The sequence below is a fragment of the Eschrichtius robustus genome, chromosome 12 (assembly GCF_028021215.1).
Source record: "Eschrichtius robustus isolate mEscRob2 chromosome 12, mEscRob2.pri, whole genome shotgun sequence".
In the NCBI taxonomy this organism is placed as follows: domain Eukaryota; kingdom Metazoa; phylum Chordata; class Mammalia; order Artiodactyla; family Eschrichtiidae; genus Eschrichtius; species Eschrichtius robustus.
The window spans coordinates 42,301,800-42,324,693 of NC_090835.1; the positions used below are offsets into that span (position 1 = coordinate 42,301,800).

The 22,894-nt window shown below is 39.1% G+C and overlaps 2 protein-coding genes across 2 annotated transcripts in view; one reads left to right on the forward strand and one right to left on the reverse strand.

Annotated features, from left to right (window-relative positions):
- The window catches only part of SLC6A20 (solute carrier family 6 member 20), a 66,039-nt gene extending 53,947 nt beyond the window's left edge, over positions 1-12,092 (forward strand). The window contains exon 11 of the mRNA XM_068558986.1: positions 11,933-12,092. Within this exon, the coding sequence (XP_068415087.1) occupies positions 11,933-12,025 (93 nt within the window). The 3' untranslated portion in view covers positions 12,026-12,092. The remainder of the gene's footprint in view (positions 1-11,932) is intronic.
- SACM1L (SAC1 like phosphatidylinositide phosphatase) overlaps positions 1-22,894 on the reverse strand; it is a 57,705-nt gene that overhangs the window by 1,975 nt on the left and 32,836 nt on the right. Inside the window, exons 8-19 of the mRNA XM_068558985.1 lie at positions 19,454-19,555; positions 17,274-17,359; positions 16,411-16,497; positions 15,835-15,903; positions 12,299-12,378; positions 9,757-9,855; positions 6,665-6,803; positions 4,734-4,803; positions 4,544-4,616; positions 3,708-3,801; positions 3,496-3,588; positions 2,773-2,830 (exon numbers count right to left, since the gene is read on the reverse strand). Of these exons, the coding sequence (XP_068415086.1) occupies positions 2,773-2,830; positions 3,496-3,588; positions 3,708-3,801; positions 4,544-4,616; positions 4,734-4,803; positions 6,665-6,803; positions 9,757-9,855; positions 12,299-12,378; positions 15,835-15,903; positions 16,411-16,497; positions 17,274-17,359; positions 19,454-19,555 (1,050 nt within the window). The remainder of the gene's footprint in view (positions 1-2,772; positions 2,831-3,495; positions 3,589-3,707; positions 3,802-4,543; positions 4,617-4,733; positions 4,804-6,664; positions 6,804-9,756; positions 9,856-12,298; positions 12,379-15,834; positions 15,904-16,410; positions 16,498-17,273; positions 17,360-19,453; positions 19,556-22,894) is intronic.

Genomic DNA, 22,894 nt, shown 5'->3' on the forward strand with positions numbered 1-22,894 from the left:
TCCAAAGGAAAAATATAAGAACCTCTCAATTAAGGTTTAAACCAGTGGTTCTCAAACTCTGGCTGGCATCAGAATCCGCTTCAGGGCTCGATAAAGAATCAGCTGCTGGGCTCAACCCCAGAGTGTCTGTCTCATTCAGCAGGCCTGGGGTGGCGTCCAAGAATCTGCATTTCTAACAAGTTCCCAGATTATGCTGATGCTACAGGTCAAGAGACCACATTTTGAGAACCACTTGACTAAACTAATTTCAGGTTATATCAAGCAAATAGTAATTATTAGTTTTAGATTATATACTTAAATATTATAAGAAATTATTACTAATAGATTAGTTCACAGTCCTATCTATGACAGGTATCAGCTACTACCAAAATGCCTACGCAAAAAATACTGGGTTGGCCAGAAAGTTCATTCGGGTTTTTCTGTTATGGAGAATAACTTTACAAATATACATGCTTCAGAAAAGTTATGTATTGAAGTGTATAAAACGAAACTCAATACATACAACATATTTTAACAACATATTTAACACAACTCTCCTGATACGCATTTTTTTTCAAAGTCTAGAGTACATGAAGGAAGCAGCAGGCCAATGGGAAAAGATCTATTTTGTTCTACTCCTTGAATAGATGAACCCAGTGCTGCTTCTCTCCTGCAATAGTACTGGCCTCACCTGCTGACAGGGAAACATGCAGAGGTCAACAGCCAGTAAGAGAGCACGCCAGAAAGGAAATTCAGGGTGTAGACACTTTCCTAATAAGCTGTCAGAGAACATGCTTGCATTTATTTGCTATTCTCTTAAATACCAAAGTAGGGGCTAGAAATCAGACACTGTCATATCTAAACACCACAAAGATCATAACTTTACAAGAATTAACTGACACGAGATGTTACTATCCACAGCATCCAATATCTTTTCACTTGAAAACATTCAAATTTCCACAATTGCTAATTTTGACAGCTCTGGGTTTTAAAACTCTTTTTGGATAAAGAAAAAAGCAGTTCCTCACAAGCCCACTCTAGGACACTCCCCAAAGGAATGGTCCGTTTGTTCACGCTGAGTCTTGGTCTTGACTTCCCTGCCTTTCCAGAGGTTCCACAGGGAAATGTGAGTATATAAAAAGACCAAAATAACAAAACTAATTCAGCAGTGGAGTGGTTCCCAGAAAATGGCATCCAACGGGCAACGTTTTAAAGAAAGAAGCCAAAGGATCTAGGGTGTGAACTGAACTGTGAGCAGCACGTGCCAGCTGGTCCTGTCCTCCTCCTTCCTGCCCCAAACGTGACACAGACCCCCTAGTCATGCCACACAGTGATGCTGCACTCGAGAGTCCTCGGCTTGTTTCTGTACTGTGATGGTTTTTACATTTTTAAAGAGCTGTAAAAACAAACTGTGCAAACAGAGACTGTATGTAGTTTACAAAATCTAAAATATTATCTGACTCTTCAGAAAACGTCTGCTAACCCCTGCCCTAGAGGAACAAGAGGACAGCTCCTTCCTGTGTCATGACTACCTACACTGCTGAACACTGAGGGGATTACAGAGATGAACAGGTTCTGAGCCTCCCCTCAAGAAGCTGGCAGAATTAGTGTGGGCTGTGGGGGGTGAACAGGAGTCCTTAATTCAGCAAAGTTTTGCTGAGGGCAAAACTGTATCCCAGACACAGGAGACAAAACAATGAGTAAGACACCATCTCTGCCTTCAAAAAGTTGCTGATTCAGTGAGAAAGACAAATGAGTATGCAAACAACTACCACACAAACAGAAATACACCTTGGGTGCATTCAGGACCCCAAAGAGTACAGCACCTCTGAAGAAGAAATCCCTAGGTGCTTACAAGGTTAAAAGAAGAAAGTGCTATAAGAGAGGTACACAAAATGCTGTGGAAATCAGAAAGGGGGAGATGAGGTCTGTGTGGGAGAACAAAGAGACACTTCATGAGAGGGGAGCGTGAGGATGGCAGAAGTCAGCCAGGCAGAGAAATGTCAGCCCAGCGAATTCAGGATAGAGGATGAGACTGGAGGTGCCTAAGGCTGCACCTCCCAGGTACAATGCAACGTGTTACACACTCAAACTCCCAGAGCACTGAACACTACTTAATATGCATTTAAGATGAAAATGTCTCCATTAACTTAGTAACACAGAAAAACATTGAGAGAAAAAAGAAAACCAATAAAGACCTTGTTAGCTCAGGTTCTTAGGCAATTTCGCTATTAAAATTTAAGAAGTAATGTATTAATCTATAATAACATTTATTTGTCCAACATAGGTGGTTGGTTAAATAAATTATACATCCATTAATGGAATACTGTGCAGCCATTAAAAATAAAGAACATGGGGAAAAATTTATATTGCTCAGTGAAAAAACAGATTACAAAAAAATTTGTATCTCACTTTTGAAAAAAAAATGCACACTTATAAAGATTAAAACAATGTTAAAGAGTAATTAGCTTATCTCTGAAAGACAAGGTGATAAATAACATTATCTTCTTTTTTGCCTAACTGTATTTTCTGTAATTACTATGTACTACTTTGATAGCAAGAAAAAATATTTTAAAAAGCTTAAGTGGAAAAAAAAAAAAAAGTATCAAGCTACTGAGTATACATTTTTCCTTCTGTCACATCTAAGGACTAATCCTCCCATCTGCCCACTTTACTCATTCAATTCAACAGGGAAACATCAAGTACTGAATAGGCGCAAACTTAAGATGCTGTACAGGAAAGTTCAACATTCTAAGAAATGACTGTAAGAATGTGAAACAAGGGCAGACTTACCAGCCATAAGCAAACAGATAATGCACATGGAAAAGGCGACAACCATGATAATAGGCAACTGGAAAAGAAAATGGAAAGAGAAACCATCACGTAAGATGCTAATCAATGGTTGTACAGTTATGCATGCTTTGCTTGAAAGAGAATAAAACCCTTCTGCAATCTAATATACAAAATATCTTTCTTTCAGCAAAACATCATTATTTAGAGTTTTGTTCATAACTGCCCAAATCTTCGAACAGGTTAAAAGATCTGAAAAAACATGGCTTTGCTCCAAACCAGGGAGTGCTAAGCAGAGGGAGGTCACCCAGATGAGAACCCAGACACCAGGCCCCTCCACTCCAGGACACCTTGCCCACTGGAATGAGACCCCAGAGAGGCTCTTGAAAAGTCTGGTGAACAGAGGAGTCAACTTCCAGGTCACAAGTTTGCCTCCGGCAATCCCTGAACCTCGGGGGAGTAGTCTCCGGAAATGAGAAACCCTCACACTCCCTTTGCGTCTGTGTTCTCACTTAAAAAAGGATCCGCGAAAGACACTCAAGTTTGAAAGAAGACAAACATTCCAAAGTTATTTTACTCCTCTCCCTGATCTGCTCCTTCGGGAAACTTAAATATTTATGTTCCATTTAGAACAAGATACAATGTTTTATATCAAGGGGAGTTGGCACCACCTATACCTTCAGACACAATGCTTTTAACAACTTGAAAAACATGAAGGTTTCTTACAGCCAGGAATTTCAAATCCCTTGGAACACTTAAAGGACTATGAGATTCTAATTCATCCACTGAATAGTTCCCAAGAAATAAGTCTATGGAATCCTAGAAGAGAAAAAAAGGAAATTAGTAACTCCCAAATTAGATATGATTATATTACTGAAGAACAGTACAAAGATACAGCCACCTAATGACCAAAAATTAGCATCAAATAACAAACTTACTTGTCTAAATCCATCAGAAAAGTTGTTCTTGTAATACCGTATTAGTGAGTTCCAGCCATCCATTATAAGTCCCAACTGAGTTCTCTTCCCAGTTCTGGTTAAATATGAGGTTAAGTTTTGAGTTACAGATTTGCATATTAAATTCTCACACTGTTTTACAGCCAATAAGTATGTGGTATGGAGATAAGTGAATTATAAAGATTTTTTTAAAAACATCCCTGAATATATGAAGGAGACACCTCACAACAGAAACCAATATCGGGTCCAAGAAATGTGTATCCTATTTCTAAAATATTACCAAAGTAGGCACAAAGAGGAAAAATGCTCAGTTCCACTTGCAAAGACAAGAAATAAGAAGAGAAACACACAGCCCAGGTTAAGTGGCATGAAATAGCAAAAAGACTAGAAATCTTATCTTGCTCCCAGGGAATCCATATAGCAGAAAAAGACGCAACCACATGTGTAACAAATTCAAAACATTCTGCCCTCTCACTACCCAGTGAGAACAGCACCAGCATCACCTGGGTACAGAATCTCAGGCCCCGCCCCAGACCTGCTGAGTGGGACTGCGGTGAGTCAGGTGCACAGTTAAGTTTTGAGAAAAGCTAAGGAGCCATGGTTCTCAACCCCCGCTGTGCATCCGAAGCACCCAGGGATGCTAAGAAGCCACCAGTGCCTGGGCCTCATCTCCCTGCAGTCCTGACTTGACTGGTCTGAAATGAGGCCCAGGCACTGGTGGTTTGCTGTTGCTATTGTCTAGAAGTTGCCCGAGTGATCTACTATGCACCAGAACTGTGAACCACTGGTCTGGAATGTGATTTTAAAGCATGGCTTGCCTGGTAAAGTCAGTCTTCAAGGCACCAGTTCCCGCATACTGTTTGGCACAAGCATTTGCATTGTCAGCCCAGGCTGTGAAAAAAAGTAAAAATCAGCTGATAATGATTAAAATGGCAACCAATGCTCTAAATCCAAAATATTTATTTCAAACTTTTGAGTAACCTTGCCTCTGTTAAAGAAATTACCTACCGTTTTTGTAAATCTTCTCAAATTCATCTTGTTCTTCAAGCTTTTGTCCCACATGCAAAACTCCTAGTCTCTGGAATAAGAATCATACCTAAGTTTATGTGTAACAGATTTCGGCACATATGACTTAGGAAGAAAAAGCACAGTCCCCAGATCATCTCACATGGTTCCTGGTTCCTGGCTGCTGGCTGCACGTGGGAGATGCTCTCCCTGTATGTGGGGACCACAGCACTCTCCCGCTCAGGCCAGGCTGCAAAGCCTCTCTTTGGGCTTCCTTCTGCCCATAGCCCCCACTCTCCCTTGAGCCCCAGCACCAGAGGAACAGTGGCAAGACTGTAAACTCAGAGACGGGGGCAGAAGGGAAAGGAGGGGGGAGAGTGAAGGCTGCTGCAGGATTCCAGCCATTACTACCTCCTTTCCTGCCACCCCCAACCTTCCACTGCCTTTACCCCTCTACCTCCTCACAATTCACCATCTCCAGACTTCTGACCTCCAAACTTATCCCCTAACCCTGGGACCGTCTGAGAATTGGGATGAATGCTACCTACCTACCTCCCCACAAACAGCCCTTTGCATATAATCTCAGAGGACTCCTGGGCATCCCGAAGCTCTCTATGGACTCCCCATTGGAGTTCACTGACCACAGATTAGGAACTCCTGCCTTGGTCTTTGTCTCGGACCCGCAACCCTCTTAGAACCACCATCTTCACTGCTCACCTCAAATGACATCTCGCTCTCTCTCCCTCAGAATGGGGCCTGCCCACGCTCAATGACCTGCCCTCACTGGAAGGGGAAAGGCACAACTGGAGTCCTCACATTAGCTGGCACTGAGGCTAGAGAGGTTCCCGCCCAAAGACTCTCTGAAGGTTGGTTAGGTTTTATAATACTATTTTTAGCATGTAAATTAGTTAAATACAGATTACAGAACCTAGTTAAATAGATTTCTGTTAATCAGCCTTGGAAACAACCATTCCTAATATTGTTTCTATTGAAAAATATATTCTGAAGTATAATAAATCCAACAGACTGACAAGGACACAGTACCATACAAGCTAGAGAATGCTCAAAGAGGGCAACCACTCCTTTGGTATGTCCTACTTGAGGATTTAGGGAGGTATTTTCCCTCCATAGTTCTTCCCTGAGTCCCATAAAATTGTCATAAAGTTGAACGTTTACAAATTATTTAGGCAGGAAACCATTTGGGATGCATTTTGTTTGCTCCCTACAACAAATGCCAATGTGATCTGGAAATCTGGGATATACATATTTTTAATTCCAAATATAAAGAGAAGAAAATATTTATACCTATTCTTTCTCAACAACACAGTCTTACTGGTAAAGCAAAGCCGTGTCAGAAACTTTATACCTGGGAGTTAATATCCCTTGCCAAACAATAAAACAGGTGCAAATGAAAACAACTTAGAGGTACTACTCTGTACTATTAAAGAAGAAAAAAAAACCTTTCTAAATAAAAATATTTAATGCTGGCAAGATTCACTTTTCACTGCTGGCTAGTCTTAGGGGTAACTGGTATAACCCTCTTGGAAAGTATATATTCTCTTTAACCCAGCAGGAGTTAACCCAAAGGAAATAATTCAAGCTAATAATAATATACATAGGTATATTCTCTATAGTCTTATTTATAAGCCAAAAATGTAGCAACCTAAATGGCTTAGTAAATTATAGCACAACAATGCACCTCTTAAAAACTATGATCACATATAATGCTAGAGCAAAAAGGCAAAATTTAAAACTGTGTACATACACTGACCATGGTTATGGACAAAGTGTACGTCCATGGATGGCAAGACACAAAACCAAAAAGAATTGGGTTAGGACGAGGGCATGTGAATGTTTCTTGTTATTGGTTTTTAAAGATGAAGTTTCTTTTTTGCTATATTGTTTATCTGATAAAAGAAAAACAGCATTTGTACCTGAAGCTGGGCCTGAAGCGAACGACGAGCTAACAGACTCTGGATCACATTAGTTCTGTCCAGACAATCCATGCAATTGCTGCGGAACACGCCTTCCTGGTTAGTCACCACCTTGCCATCAGAGTCCACTAGAAAATAACTAAAACATATTTGTATAAACACTCTCATACCAAAGTCAGCCAAGCCTACTAAGGACAGACCTCTTATAACACAGGTCCATGTCAGAGACATTATTAAAACTGGTAAATTAAAAGGTCAGATGGGAAACGTACGGTTCAGGTATATGTGATTACCAAAGACCAAAAGGAAGTTTGAACAGAAGACGCAAGACAGCCCCTATCTCAAAACAACTGTAGCATCAAGGTCACTTCACCCAAGAGATGTGAAAAAGGACAGTTGGGAGTATTGTAAAGATGGCTATGGACATCACCGTGTTTCCCTAAGGCCAGAAGAGGTCTTCCTTTGACATAATTATTGCACCTATGCCCCGTACGTCGGGATTTCTTGAAGCACAGTCCCCTGTGCTGTCTGTATCAGAATTCTGAGATGTTTGTTAAAAATGAAGATGCTTGGCCTTGAAATAAACTGAGTAAGAATCTCTGAAGCAAGGGCTGGATATCGTGCATTAAAAACATTTAACATTTAAAAATCCCTTCTTAAAATGGGTAACAGGGCTTCCCTGGTGGTGCAGTGGTTAAGAATGCCAATGCAGGGGACACAGGTTCGTGCCGTGGTCCGGGAAGATCCCACATGCCGCGGAGCAACTAAGCCCGGGCGCCACAACTACTGAAGCCCGTGAGCCTAGAGCCCGTGCTCCACAACAAGAGAAGCCACCGTGATGAGACCATGCACTGCAACGAAGAGTAGCCCCCTGCTCGCTGCAACTGGAAAAACCCATGTGCAGCAACGAAGACTCAACGCAGCCAAAAATAAAATAAATAAATAAGTGAATTTTAAAAAGAAGGGTAATATATGCAAATAGTACTAAATTTATAAGGTATAATAGGGTATTATTTGAAAAATCCATTTTCCTTTCTCCCCTGAACCACCCAGATGTCTGCACTGGAGCCAACCATGGTTACCAGTTCCTATGTTTCTGTCATTTTTAACAATCTGTTCAGATTATTCTATGAACTCAAAAATTTGACAATGTTGGCACAGTGTGGCAGTAAAGAGCATGGACTTTGGCAGCAAACAACTGGTTTGCTACCCTTAGCTCCTTAGGCAAGTTACTAGCTGTGTAACTTTAAGTAATTAACCTAATCTCTCAGAGCCTAAATTTTTTTCACCCACGAAATGGAGATGACAGCACCACCATTAGCCCGCTCTTAGGTTTAAATGAGATAATGTAAAATGCATATAAAGTGCTTAGCCAGAGTATATGGAACAGAGAATACAATGAATACTAGATAATATTAATTTTATTGCAATTACTCCCCAAAATCAAAAAGTGAGGGAGAAACACAATAGAGTCACCAAGGGCTAAAAATCATGACCTTAAAATTAAGGGCTTAAGGGACTTCCCTGGCAGTCCAGTGGTTAAGACTCCGTGCTTCCAATACAGGGGGCATGGGTTCGATCCCTGGTCAGGGAACTAAGTTCCCACATGCCGTGAGGCGTGGCAGAGAGAAAAAAAAAAAAGGGCTTAAAAGAACGTGTTCAGACTAAAACTCTACATGAGGTTTATGCCAAACTGGTGAAGTCTGATTAGAGTATGTATATATAGCGTGCATGTGAGTGTTGGCACCCCATTAGTACTTATAAACTAAATACTACATGTTTGTTTCATAAATATTATTTCTTAAATTATACAAGTCTAAGAGATAAGTATTATTATCTCCACTTTACAGATGGAGAAATCAAGATTTGAAGATAACTAACTTGTGCTCCTTGGTCACACGGCTAATAGGAGGCAAACTGAGATTTCAAACTTATTGTGTAGGACCCCAAAGCCCAGATTCTTTCCACTTCCCGCAAAATCCCTGGAAACAAATGTGCAGAGAGGTCATTTGAAAGTCACAGGTGAAAGGTCTACTGTCCCTGTGGAACATAGTGAGAGCATTGGACAAAGATTCTGGTGTCAATCCTCCCTTCTTTCTTATACTCTGTGGGGCAACAATTAACAGATGAACCCAAGGAAGTAACCCCTCTGACAAGGTTTCTCTACCCCAATAATGATATAGGTCAACCCCCCTTCACTAGCTATGCTCAAAACAAAACCTCATAGAAGAAGAAAAAAAAAAGCAGATTTAACTAACTATAGCTGATGACTTAATATGTATAAAAATATTTTTTTAAAAGCTGAGCAAATGTCTACAGAAGTTTTACTATGTTACTGTGTAACTGAAATTACACAGTGCATTAGAACTACACAGGCAGAACAAAATGAGACTGGTTTCCAGATTCCTACTTCTGGCTTTAACACAGGTAAAGACTGACATGTGCATAGAGTACAGCGAATATCTGAACCCACACAGTAAGTAACACTGTAAACACACGTGAGAAGTACCATGAAGATATTCAGACCCTTTGATCCATTATCCTACCCCCAAGAATTTATTTCAGGAAACAGTTTAACAGAAGTAAAAACATATTTATACCGAGAGTGATTCACTTCAGCACAATCTTTCATGGTAGGAAGAAAAAAGGAAACAAACCAGATGCCCGACGTGAAGAAAAGCATTTAACTGAAACTGTACTATGACAAAATGGAACACAGAAAAGCCATTAAATGCTATCATTACAAAGACTTGGTAGGCTAATGACAAAATGTGATAAAATGTTTAGTGGAAACAACTGAACATAAAACAGTAGCAAACTAACTTCAATTATATATAAATTTGTAAATGCGTAGAATACATAAAAAATATGAAAATACCTGGACTTGGGTCATTTTAAAGAATTTTTAAATATTTAAAAATCACCAAGTCTCATCTTTCAGGGGAAAAAAAAAACTACAAATGAGAGTATAGACAAGTGCTATCAACCTAGTGAACTATATCTGTAAGTCTGTTAGATAATGCATAATATACATGATTAACATATGCACCTACCTCATCCCTCAACCTCTGTAGGGAAATAACATAGCTTACCTTAATTCATCTTGCATTTCTGCTACCTGATCCAATAAAATACTTAGTCGATCCCATCTCATATTTTTACATTCCTTATGGAAGTCAAAGGCAATATATCTACCAAAAGAAAAGATATTCAGAAAGTGACTGAAGATTATTCATTTTCTTTCTGTTAATAATACCTTCATAAGCTGATCCTCTTCTCTACATACGTATCACCTGGAAATAGTAGAGCCTCCTTCACTCTGGGTTTACCACTATACATATACACATGAATGCAGGCATGCACAGACACACCCACCTTCTCATGCTCATATCTACTGAAGGAAAAAAATACACACACACACTCTTCTATCTTCACGTTTTTCTAGAGGCCCTCAGATAGGAGTAAAGAAGCCCAGTGAAATGCTACAGAAGTGAGCTCAGGTACAGCAGTCAGGCATGTTAATATAAAGTAGTCTTGTCCAACTGAATATCTACTGTATATTTATTCTCTACTCCCATGTACAAAGAATAGGGTCTCTTTTTGATTTTCAGATCAATTAAGATGTTCAAAATGGTCAAATTCGATTCAGTCCAAGGAGGACTGGACTGTCTGTTGCGTATTAGGGGCTGTGAGAAGAACAGAAGCAGGATGGTCCCCACTCTGGTTACTGCTCATCCTACCAAAATATTCATTATTACTATCCATACATCACACATACATGTGGTAGAGAGAATTTTCTTGTCCATCAATCTGTAATGGGCTGTTTTCAGCTATCTAATATTTAAGAGGTATAAATCTCAAAGTTAGAACACATCTAACAGGGAAGGTGTCCTACTATGAGCTGGAAAATGTTGCCCCTTGAGAGGGGGAAAAATCATTAACCAACTCCCGGAAGTCAAGAGAGGAAGAAAGAATGAAGAGAACCTGGGCACCAGGGTACATAAAGATTCTCACACATTCCCCTTCTACCCAACTTCCTATTCAGGGATCAAGTCAAGTCATAAAGGAGGAGGACTAGAAGAACATTACAGTCTCACCTACAGAGTAAAATTCAGATTAGGTGTCTGCTCTCACGGAGCCTTGGCTCCAATGGCTGAAGGGACATCAATGTAGGGTGGGCTTCCAGCAGGTCAAGAGAGGGGCTTCTATCACCTCCATGGTTATCTCAGGGGAGAACGGGGTACTTAGAAATTAGTATAAAAACAGAAGTTAGCCAACTGTGAGGCCAGACTTTGGGAAGACTGGGAGTGGGGGGAAGCATCTTCAAAGGCAGCTCCATTAGAAGTGGTGGTGTAATAGTTATTTTTGGAGTGCTCTGACCATAGCTCTAGACTCGCCTGAAGAATTTAAGTGGCTCACTAGCACATAAATGCATTTGGATTCTTAAGCTTGTATCCTTCTAAAATTACATTTGTATCTTCTAAGAACGTCTTACATCATTATATTTTGGTAACAATAGCTTTAGGGTGTTTATTCCTTAGCAGTATGTATCCTCCAAGTGCCCTGGAACACCAAGGGCATAACTTTAGACTCTGACTTATGCCTCAAGTTCTCAAAGTTAGGTGCTGCTACAAACACTAGAGGCAACTCTGGAGGTGAGTATACCTACAGAGACCCTCTGAAGCACAGACAGGGGCTTAACCAGGGGTGTACAAAGGAGGCAGCAGATAACCTTTTTCCAGAATAGACATGTTGGACTCTAAACCCAGTGATTCTGATTTTTCAGGTCTTAGGTATATTCTGAGTAATTCCTCTGAGGATTTTGAGGCACATCCTGGATAGGAATCACTTCTTTGACTCATCCAAGTGTGTTTGGGGAGGTTCCACTATGAGAAGGCAGAAATGGGCATGGAGTAAGGGTCTGATAAATTTGCTAGAGTTTTTGAGTTGGACAACAGACTTAAGTTCTTCCCCAAAGGTTCATTGTATCTTTCTATTTTTGTGTATGTTTAAAATTTTCCGTAGGTTAAAAAAAAATTCTCCCCAAATAACCGAGTACCATTTCTTTTAAAGTCTTCCCCCAATGCCTGTGACCACCTGCTACCACAGTATACCCCCACCTCCTACCCCGGTTTCCTGATGCAGAAGCTCCAAACAGGCTGACTCATTACCCTGCACATTTCCACAGGGCAACTGTTTATGTTTTAGGATCCCCCCTCTTCTGACAAGGCTACACAGAATTTGTAACTGTTGCCTGGTGCCTTACAGGAGGCGCAATCCAGACAAGGCCGCCATGCAACAGTGAATTGCTCCAGCTCGTGTGGTGGTCAGGACCAGGCAGACCACACCAAACAATCATGAGTAACTGAAATTCAAGACCCAATGGGCAGAGCGACACAAAGCCTCAAGGAGAGGATTTTAATCAAGGACTAAACTTTTACAAAATTCAAATTAAAATTCAACTGTTAAGAAGTTATTCTGCAACGTGAATTATGCCAGAGAAAATTTCAAGCTAAGAAAATCATGCTTTGAAAACAACAAACTGAAATACATCTAGAGAGATCTATGTACTTACGTATATATGCACTGCACATCTACTCTAAAAAGACCTACAACAGATTTCTAGTGAGGTACCTGATCATTCCATTTGCCAAGGAAGACACCATTGTTGCAAACGCCTGTTCAAGTGGCTTCTCTGAGCCCTTCTGATTAACCTGTAAAAAATTAAAAACACCGCAGCTTGCTTTCTTTTTTTTTAAAATATTTGTTTGTTTGTTTGTTTATTTATTTATGGCTGCATTGGGTCTTCATTGCTCCACGCGGGCTTTCTCTAGCTGCAGCGAGCAGGGGCTACTTACTCTTCATTACAGTGCGCGGGCTTCTCGTTGCGGTGGCTTCTCTTGTTGTGGAGCACGGGCTCTAAGCACCCGGGCTTCAGTAGCTGTGGCACGTGGGCTCAGTAGTTGTGGCTCACGGGCTCTAGAGCACAGGCTCGGTAGTTGTGGCGCATGGGCTTAGTTGCTCCGCGGCATATGGGATCTTCCCGGACCAGGGCTCAAACCCGTGTCCCCTGCATTGGCAGGCAGATTCTTAACCACTGTGCCACCAGGGAAGTCCCACCATAGCTTTCTTTTAAGTTTAATTAAAAGGACAGAGTGACATCAGCAAAATGGCAGACTAGGAAGCTTTAAGCTCTTATACCCTCACAAAAACATCAGAAAAAAGAGAAGCTGTCAAACCAACTTTGTAGGAGCTCTAGAAAACAATCAAAGGTTTATAGCAACCAAACAAATGTCCAATCAAGATAAAGCCAACCTCAAAATTGTAGGACAATTCTGTAGCATTTTTCTTGCCCTTATCTCATCCTTTCCCCAGTGCAATGACGATCTTAGCTTAAGCAGCGGCAACACAGTTCTCAGCCCCCCTCCACAAATCGGAAGAGCAGACCAGACCTTATTTGCACACTGCTCATATAAGCTACAAGAGGACTATAAACCAAGACGCCTAGGGCAAGATATTTCAGGTGGAGACATAAAATAGACCATCTAAAGCCTGCAGAAGCAGCTGGGGTGACACTCTTTGAGAAATTAGGATACTCAAAAGCAGCCACGCATACGGAGGGTTTTAGACAGCCGTATGCATACCCAAGCAAGATGCATGCTCAGAAAAGTCCTGAAAAGACCTTAAGCTTTCACCTCGGGCTAATCCCTACGTTCAGAGCAAGCCTAAGTAAATAAGTGAAGGACTGCTCCAACACAGAAGCAGTCTGCAGAGATTAGGAGATGGGGTTGTTCTCTCTTTTTTGTTTTTTCCTTTGTCTATTTCAGTTCCTTGTATTCAAGGAAATTTCTGTCAAAACATTAGCTGAACACAAGCTAAAAGAACGGAGACTTCAGTGAGCATACACAACAGTCTTTGCAAAAATAGTTTGGAGGGGCTTCCCTGGTAGCGCAGTGGTTGAGAATCTGCCTGCTAATGCAGGAGACACAGGTTCGAGCCCTGGTCTGGGAAGATCCCACATGCCACGGAGCAACTAGGCCCGTGAGCCACAACTACTGAGCCTGCACGTCTGGAGCCTGTGCTCTGCAAAAAGAGAGGCCGCGACAGTGAGAGGCCCGCGCACCGCGATGAAGAGTGGCCCCCACTTGCCACAACTAGACAAAGCCCTCGCACAGAAATGAAGACCCAACACAGCCATAAATAAATAAATTTAAAAATTAAAAAAATAAAATAAATAAAGGCAGAAAAAATTTAAAAAAAAATAGTTTGGAAAAGTCTCAAAACAAATAGATTACTACAGCATTCAATAATCAAAACACAAACAAAACAAAACAACAGCAAACCCCTGGGAAAGAAGAATCTGACTTCCAGAGTACTACATTATAAACATCCAATGCCCAGTTTTCAAGAACAACAACAAAATCATAAGGCATACAAAAAAACACAGGAAAACAAGGCTTATTCAATGGGAAAGGATAAATTGATAGAAACCATCCCTGCAGAAGCCTTATTTATAAAAAGCTTTCAGGGAATTCCCTGGTGGTCCAGTGGTTAGGACTTGGCGCAGCCTGGGTTCCATCCCTCGTTGGGGAACTAAGATCCTGAAAGCCGTGTGGCGTGGCCAAATTAATAAATAAATAAATAGGACTTCCCTGGTGACACAGTGGTTAAGAATCAGCCTGCCAATGCAGGGGACACGGGTTCGAGCCCTGGTCCAGGAAGATCCCACATGCCTCAGAGCAACTAAGCCCGTGCGCCACAACTACTGAGCCTGTGCTCTAGAGCCCTTGAGTAACAACTACTGAGCCCACGCGCCTAGAGCCCATGCTCCACAACAAGAAAAGCCACTACAATGAGAAGCCCATGCACCACAACGAAGAGCAGCTCCCGCTCGCCGCAACTAAAGAAAGCCGGCGCCCAGTAACAAAGTCCCAATGCAGCCAAAAATAAATAAATAAATAACAAAAAGCTTTCACAACAACTGTCTTAAATATGCTCAGAGCTAAAAGAAAGCATGGACAAAGAACTAAAGGAAATCAGGAAAACTGTATATGAAAAAAATGAGAATATCAACAAAGAAACAAAGTATTCAAAGGAATGACATGGTAAGTCTGGAGCTCAGAAGTACAAAATGGAAATTAAAAATTCACTAGAGGAGTTCAACAGCACATTTGAGCAGGAAGAAAGAAGAATCAGCAAACTTGTATAGGACAAAAGAAATAATCAAGTTGAAGCAGCAGAAAGAAAAAAGAATCAGAAAATTGAACGGAGCCTGGGGGACCTCTGGGATACCATCAAGTAGACAACATATTCATTATGGGAGTCCCAGAAAGAGAAGAGAGAGAGAAAGGGGCAGAGAGATTATTTAAAGAGAAAATGGCAAAAAACCTTCCCAAATTTGATGAACGATACAGATCTTCAAATCCAAGAAGTGCCCAATCCCCAGATATGACGAACTCAAAGAAACACACCAATCACATTATAATCAAACTACTTAATGACAAAGAGAGGATCTTGAAAGCAGCAAGAGAGAAAGGACTCATCACATACAAGCGATTCTGAATAGAATTACATGCCAATTTCTCTTCAGAAACCTTGGAGGCTAGAAGGCAATGGGATGATATATTTAAAGTACTGAAAGAAAAGAACTGTCAACCAAGAATTCTATATCTGGCAAAACTGTCCTTCAAAAATGAGACAGAAATTAAGACATTCTTGGATAAACAAAAGCTGAGGGAGTTCATTATCCCTAGACCTGCCCTACCAGAAATGCTACAGAGAGTCCTTCAAGTTAAAATGAAAGGACACTACAAAGTAACTTGGAGCCACATAAACAAAAACATTCTGCTTAGGGAAATAAGATACAAAGGAACAAATATTACACAATTTATATGGGATACCTAGAATAGACAAATTTATAGAGACAGAAAGTAGAATAGAGTTACCAGGGGCTGAGGTAAGAGGGATAATAGGAAGTTACTGTTTAATGGATACTGAGTTTCTGTCTGGTATGATGAAAAGTTCTGGAAATGGTCAGTGGTGATGGTTGCAAAACACTGTAAAATATTTAATGCCACTGAATTGCACACTTAAAAATGTTAAAATGGTAAATTTTGTTTAAAAAAAAAAGATGCTAAGGTTTTATTCCCCCCAAAATGTAAGAAACATACCAGATTGATTATGACTTGTTTTCCATAAATAATTATTTGTGAATCAAAATGCCTTTGGAAACCATCCATCTAGAGAGGGGAAAAAAAAGAGTTACATACTTTACCAGATTACATTATAAGAATATTTATAAGATGTTAAAAAGCATCTCCTTAAATGTCCTATCTCTATATTCAAGAGAATGACATTAAGATGGACTATGTCTTCTAGATATTCTAAATACTATGTAGTGAGTAGTAATTATAAGCCATTCTACTCTGAGCTACAATATTACTATTTTATTTCTGAGCATGTCAAATAGAATACACTAAATATTCTAAACAGTGTAAGACTGCAAATCTTCCTGAGATCTCTAAAATCAAAATTTACCAAGTCATTCAGTTTGTTTTTCCACATTTCTAACATGCCATATACACAGTCCTTTGGTTTATAAGCTCACTAAGTGCCAGAACCAAGGAGAAAGGCCTCAAAGATGTTGAAGTCTGACTTATGAGAAATAAATACATGCTCTCTACACAAACTATAATGCCACTAAGCTTCTATTTATAGCCAATGAAAAAAGCATGGAAGATACACACATGATTTGCTACTTTGTTGATCAGTGGCAGTGGTTTGTACTTGAGATTTGGTCTTTGAGACCAGTACAGTGGTATTGATCCTCGAGTCTAAAAGAAAAAAAAAGATATATAAAAAGAAACATACACACAAACTTGTTTTTCTCAGCTTATTGTCAGGGGTATATACAATATCAATGACTGCAAAAGAAAAAATAAAAATGCGATCTACTAACTATGAAACAAATCCATGCATACCGGCTCCTAAAATTCATATTTTGGGGCATACATTTGGAAAGGACTTTTTCTGATTTTATATACATGCACTTGTGTAGTAGACAGTTGTGTTTCTCCTAAATTCTAAAATAAATCAATTTTTATCTACAAGTAAAAATTACCAAGTTACATCTGGTATATAATTTGGCATTATAATAAAACTAGAAATTGCTTTATTCATTCTCGAAAGAATATGTTTATGAACTGAAAAATATTTTTAGCCATTAATACTCTGGAGCAGTAAGTGATCCACAACTCAGATATTATGTCACAATGAATGCAAGGCAGGTAAAGTCAGGCATAAGCCAGCTGCCTGTCCTGTCATCACTGTCCTGAAGAAGTCTAAGGGGTTAAGCAGACCAATGGCTCCATTTCTGTAACCCTTGCACCTCCGACCCTACCCTCTCCTTTAGGGATTTAATTCAAGGGCAGAAAACCTCAGCAGCTGAGTGCCAGGTTAATGGAATATCCTTGTTTTGGGTGAACTTTTTCCATATTGTAGACAATGATATTACTTTAAAAAGGAGAGAAATTTCAACAATATGTCAGGAAATTACAATCCAAGTAGAAAAGACCAACTGGCTGGCTGCCTAACAGACCCGTTAACTTGCCTGTACAAATGAAGCTCTGCTCCCATTGTAGTGCACAATTTGTTCTGTTTCTACAAAGTTAGCCGCATGGCCTTCAGAATCAATTCCTGAATTGGAAAAAAATTAACTATATTTATTACATAAGAAAAACATCAGAAACTCACTAATTCACTCTAACTTGAAGAGAATTAAGTCAGTTCAAATTAGTGGAAAAGTACTTATAAAACTAAATTTCAAACAAATGCATAGTACACCATCAGAAAGCTAACAAAGCTCACTCATTTAAACAGGCTTAAAGGGAGTATTAACGACCTATTAACAAACAAATAATGTTGGCTGCTATTTAATATATCAATTGTGTATATATACACAATTCCTCTAAAACAGTGTTTCTCAAATTTTGGACATATTTTAAAGAAAAAACAAGTTCTCAAAAACCTCTCACAGTATATCCAAAGATCCCAAGTTTGGAGGTTAAAACCATTAAACACAATATTAAATGCAAATGTGGGCCATTATGTTAACAGTATTTTGTTATAATGATGCAAATGGTCCAGCAGATGCTTACAATTTTAATTATCAAAATGAAAGCACAAAAACTGTATATGATCCTACAATTTCTACAACTCCATGAATATACCCAAAAAAAAACTAATTTGAAAAGCACTGCTCTTAAATATTTAGCCTTGACTTGGTTAGTTCTTTCAAATGTTTGAAGCATTACCATACTGTCTTGTTTACATTATCTTTACTAAGAAAAGCTTGCTAAGCAAAGGCAACTTTCAAGTGAGTCCCTGACTCAAATTATTAGGAAAGAAAAAAAAAAAAAATCAACAGATTTTTAATGATCTCAAATATTTCTTAACATCCTTTCTATCTGACATACTTCTAAAACATGTAACATTTTGAGGTGTAACATATAATATCAGTGTTTCTGTTAACATATTAACAGAAAGGAAAAAAATTATGAGTCAAATCAGCAATAAAATGCCTTCTCAGTACGTTCTAAAATTACTTGTCAGAAGCATGGGCTATACTTGGTTCTGTCCAGAATTCCCATTAAGAAATAATATGTAGTTATTTTAAAAAGTGAGATTGAGAATAAGAGTGAGATTGTGTGTGTGTGTGAGAGCAAGTGAGCGTACAAGACATCTTTATGAAGGGATTTCTAATATATATTAAGTTAAAAAAACCCAAGGTGCAAGAAAATGTACACAGTATACAACCACTGTCTGCAAAAGAAGGAGAACATACTTGGAATAGCATAAAAATTATCTGAAGGATAAGTAAGAAACTAACAACAGATCAGCTGGTTGAGAGGTAATAAGATGCAGCAGATGAAGTCAGAAATGAGAAATATTTTTTAACTGCATATCTTTTTATACCTTTGATACCTGATCTATGTGACTGCATTACCAATTCAAAACTTTTAATTAAAAAATATGACTCCATCCAAGAAAATCCAGATACAAGGGCATTGCTAACTCTAATCCTGGTTGTGTGATCTTGGCCAGGTCACTCACCTGGCCTAAATGTCTTTCTTCCTCTGCTATATCACCTATACTAAAGGAGATTAACCAAATGACTTTTACAACTTCCTGGCCCAAAACTTCTATGATTTACCTAAGGGTCCATAGGATTTTATTCTGATATACTCTGGCTTAAAAAAAAAAAAAAGAGTTCAGGAAACTCATTTTCATAATGACAGTAACTTCTAATACAGATTTTAAAAGCTTGGTTTAAGCAAATTAGCGTGTTGCTAGCACAAAGCCTAAAGAATGCTCAAATGTAAATCTTCAAAGTTGAAGGCGTAAGGTCAAATGTCTAGCTTTATACATGCAAAGAAACCAAGAGCAATAAAAGAAAATACTTTCTGATATGAGTTTTAGGTTATGGAAAACTATAGTGAGTTCAGCTACGCTTTCAGACATCCAGCAAATAACATGATCAATTCCTCTTAAAGCAGTAAGAAGCAGCCTACAGTGTCTCATTAACATCTGCAATGTAACTACAGTAGCTGGAGTAAAGCACAGAAGACCTACCTAATTATCATAATGAAGCAGGAGATAAATACTTAGCGAGGCTATCAAATGATGAAACAAATAAAATACAAAAGGTTACATTCATGTTACCATGAGCCAAACATTAATTAGAGATAGATATAACCCAGTACCAAATTGTGCTGACAAAATTAATCTCACCTCTTACATAATAGCGGACACCAGCTCTGAAACAACTCCTCCTCGAGATGAGAATCCAATCAAAGTATTTTCCATTAATAGAACATGAGTGCATAGTAATAACTTAACTACATTAAGAAAAATATAACATATTGCAAAATCATGTGTATTATTTTCAGATGAAATTTGAATCTATCTACCCTAGTAAGAATGACTCTGCCTTTAGAAAATAAAAAGGATAGAGAATATGCAAATTTTTTGGTTCTCATGAATATTCACAAGCCTTTAGTACTGACTGTGAAGTTCTGTCAAGTCAGTAACCCTATAATGACATACAGTCAGTGTGTTTAAGTGGTTCATTACAGTGTTTCTATTTAAATAATATGATTTCCTTTCCCACATAGTCTCAACCACTTTCTGAAAGTAAAGAATTAAATATTAACCACATCACAAAAAAATCTTTGAATGAAAGACTTATACATTTAAAATAGATTAACCTTCCAATAAGAAATGGAAAAAAGGGGGGAAAAAGACTAAGCTACTGAAGTTTATATTATATGCATAATTACAATTACAAATAACAGTTGCTAAGTAGATAAAGATTTACAGATCAAACTGTAAATTAAAGATCATTCAGAAACAGAATGTATCTCTCTCCTCCTCATAGGTTTGGGTTTACCCTATGGTTATTTCCTATACAAAACATTTTGCTTAATATAATTTGATTCATCCATTATAAAGCATAAGAGCATAATAAAATAAATATCTATAAACCTACCTCCAACTTGCAAACAGTATCAATGCCCTGAATCTAATATCTGTTCCTTCTTCATCCCATCCAACTGCCTTCTTGCCCAGAAGCCCTGTGGAGACGATTCCCCTGCCTTCTTAGTTTCATTATATGCAACCATGACTTGAAAACACAAAGCTTGCTTTTGAGTTTTATTAAAAATGGCACAACACTCTTAATAAACTTCAAGTCCTTGTTTATGCCCCCAGTAAGTACCTAAGAGCCATCCTTGCACTGCATGAAGCAGTAGTTCGGTCCTCTTCAGTGTTGTGTGCAATCTATAAGGACCGTATCACAACAGCCCTAATTCTTCTGCTGATGGAACTCGTGGTGCTCAGAGTCTGCTCTAACAGTGGTGCCGTGAACATTTTTGAAAAACCTCCTGGTATAAACGTATGCAGAGGGGGAAGGCCTGGTAAATCCATAAGGAAATGCCAAATAATTTTCAAAATAGTGGTACCAAATGATACTAGCAATATGAATTTCTTACGATTCATCCCTCTCTATCACCTGGTATCGTCAGACTTAATAATGAGTCATCTTGAGCTCCCAATTCACAATCCTTTAAAACCACAGTACTAGAGAAGACTCCAAAGCCGTATTTACTCATTCATTCACCCAAATTATCTTTTTGGAGCAGGGCACAAAGATGAATCAGACATGGAGTCTGCCTCTGAGAGAACTGAGTATAGCATGGAATATGTCTGTTTTATGAATCATTTTCTTCTTATTACAAGATGAATATCCATCCAAAAGCATGGAAGGAACGAAAGAAAAATAAAAATCATGCAGAATCCCACCAGCATGACACAACTTTTAAAATGTCGATGTATTTACTTCTAATCTTTTATCAATTAGTGACTCAGCTAATGGCACTGCTTCCAATTTCACTGTGAAAATAAAAGCCATCCACAGGCTCCCACCACATCTATCTACCTACTAGCCTCCACGTCCACCATAGCTGCTTCCTTTCTACTATGGCAGATGAGCTGGATGGTGGACAAGCTGTCTGTGTCCGGCCTTCGACCTGTGTACTACACGCCACCCCTCACACACTCAAGGACATTGCTTGAAGGTGCTCCCACCTTCTCCAAAATCTTTCTTCCCAGCATTTGGTAACAGCCCCCATTCGGGGAGGAGTTGGGGGAACAGGAACATAACCTCCCTCTCTAATGGTCATTTTTAAACAACCAGCAGCATTATCAGCTGATGAGACCCTCTGCTTGGAAACCTTATTTTCATTTGCTTCTGGGACACTGCTCTCACTTGGTTGGTTCTTCTCTTCCTCACTTGCCTTTGCTGGTTCATTTTTCCAACTTCAAATCTTAGAGTAACTCTATATGACTCGTCCTCTCAGTTCACTTACTTTGGTTCCCCCACTTCAGAAGTCCTTTGTCCTGAGGCCTGTAGTCCATGGCTCTAGCATTTATTCACTATCTAGAACCCCCTTCAGGCTGTCTTCTCTCTTTCTCCACACCTTTTTCTTCTCTATATACATTTCTTCCTTTGATGATCTCATCCCACTTCATGGCTTTAAATGCCATCTATACCCTGAGGACTTTGAAATTTATGTCTCAAAAAAAAAAAAAAAAAAGTATGTCTCCAACATGGACTTCTCTCCTAAACTCCAGTTCCATTAATCTATGTCTTCTTGACAATCTCTACTTGGATATTTACAGAAATCTCAAGCTTAACATGTCCAAATAGAAGTCCGGATACTCTGGCCTGCCTTCCACCTCGGCTCTTCCCCACCACAATGCATGGTTTCCTTCCACTTACTCTGGCCAAAAATCTTAAGTCATACTCAACCCTCCTTCATTCCCCATGTACAATTTGTCAGAAAATCCTTTTAGCTCCACTTTCAAAACATATCTAGAACCTGACCATTTTTCATCACCGTCAGCTACCACCCTGGTCCCAGGCAACATCACCTCCCATCCAGATTACTACAACTGCTCCTAGCTCTTCCTTGCGTCCTCCCCTGCTCACCTTTGGCATATTCTCTACATCACTGTCAGAGTGATCCTGTCTTACCATGACAATCCTCTACTCAAATCCCAATAGTTTCCCTTAACAGTTAAAGTAAAAGACAAAGCCTCTAAAGCCCTGCACGATGTGGGTCCAGCAGCCTCTCTGAACACAGCTCTCACTCCCTGTCCGTTCTCTGCTCCAGTCACGCTCCTGCCTTGGGCCCTTTTTTCTTGCTGATCTCTCTCTAAATACACGAAACATCTGTGGACAGTTCTAGTCAAAAAGCTACACTAAACAAAAGCCAATGTAAAGCTTCAGATTTAAAGCTAAACAGATAAACTGTTTCTGAAATCACCTAGAAAAAGTGTTCTATAATCTCATTTGTTATCATTTGCCCATTCACAATCTCATTTTGGAATTAAAAAAACACATACACACACAATTGGCCCAAACCCTTAAAGCACTACCTAAATAGTAGGCTTGTTATTATTTCATCCTTAGGAGAACTTAAGAGAGCTCCAGGGAAAAACAAAAACAAAAACCAGAATAAATAAGAGCTTTTATCCTGCCATTTTCTGATTTTTATTCCCCCACAACTGTGGAAAATGTTTCCTGCATTACTTTTCTGTTTTTAAGTATAACAAGCATAATAATTTAAGGAAATCATACTAACATAATGAACAAATAAATCACAGACTGTT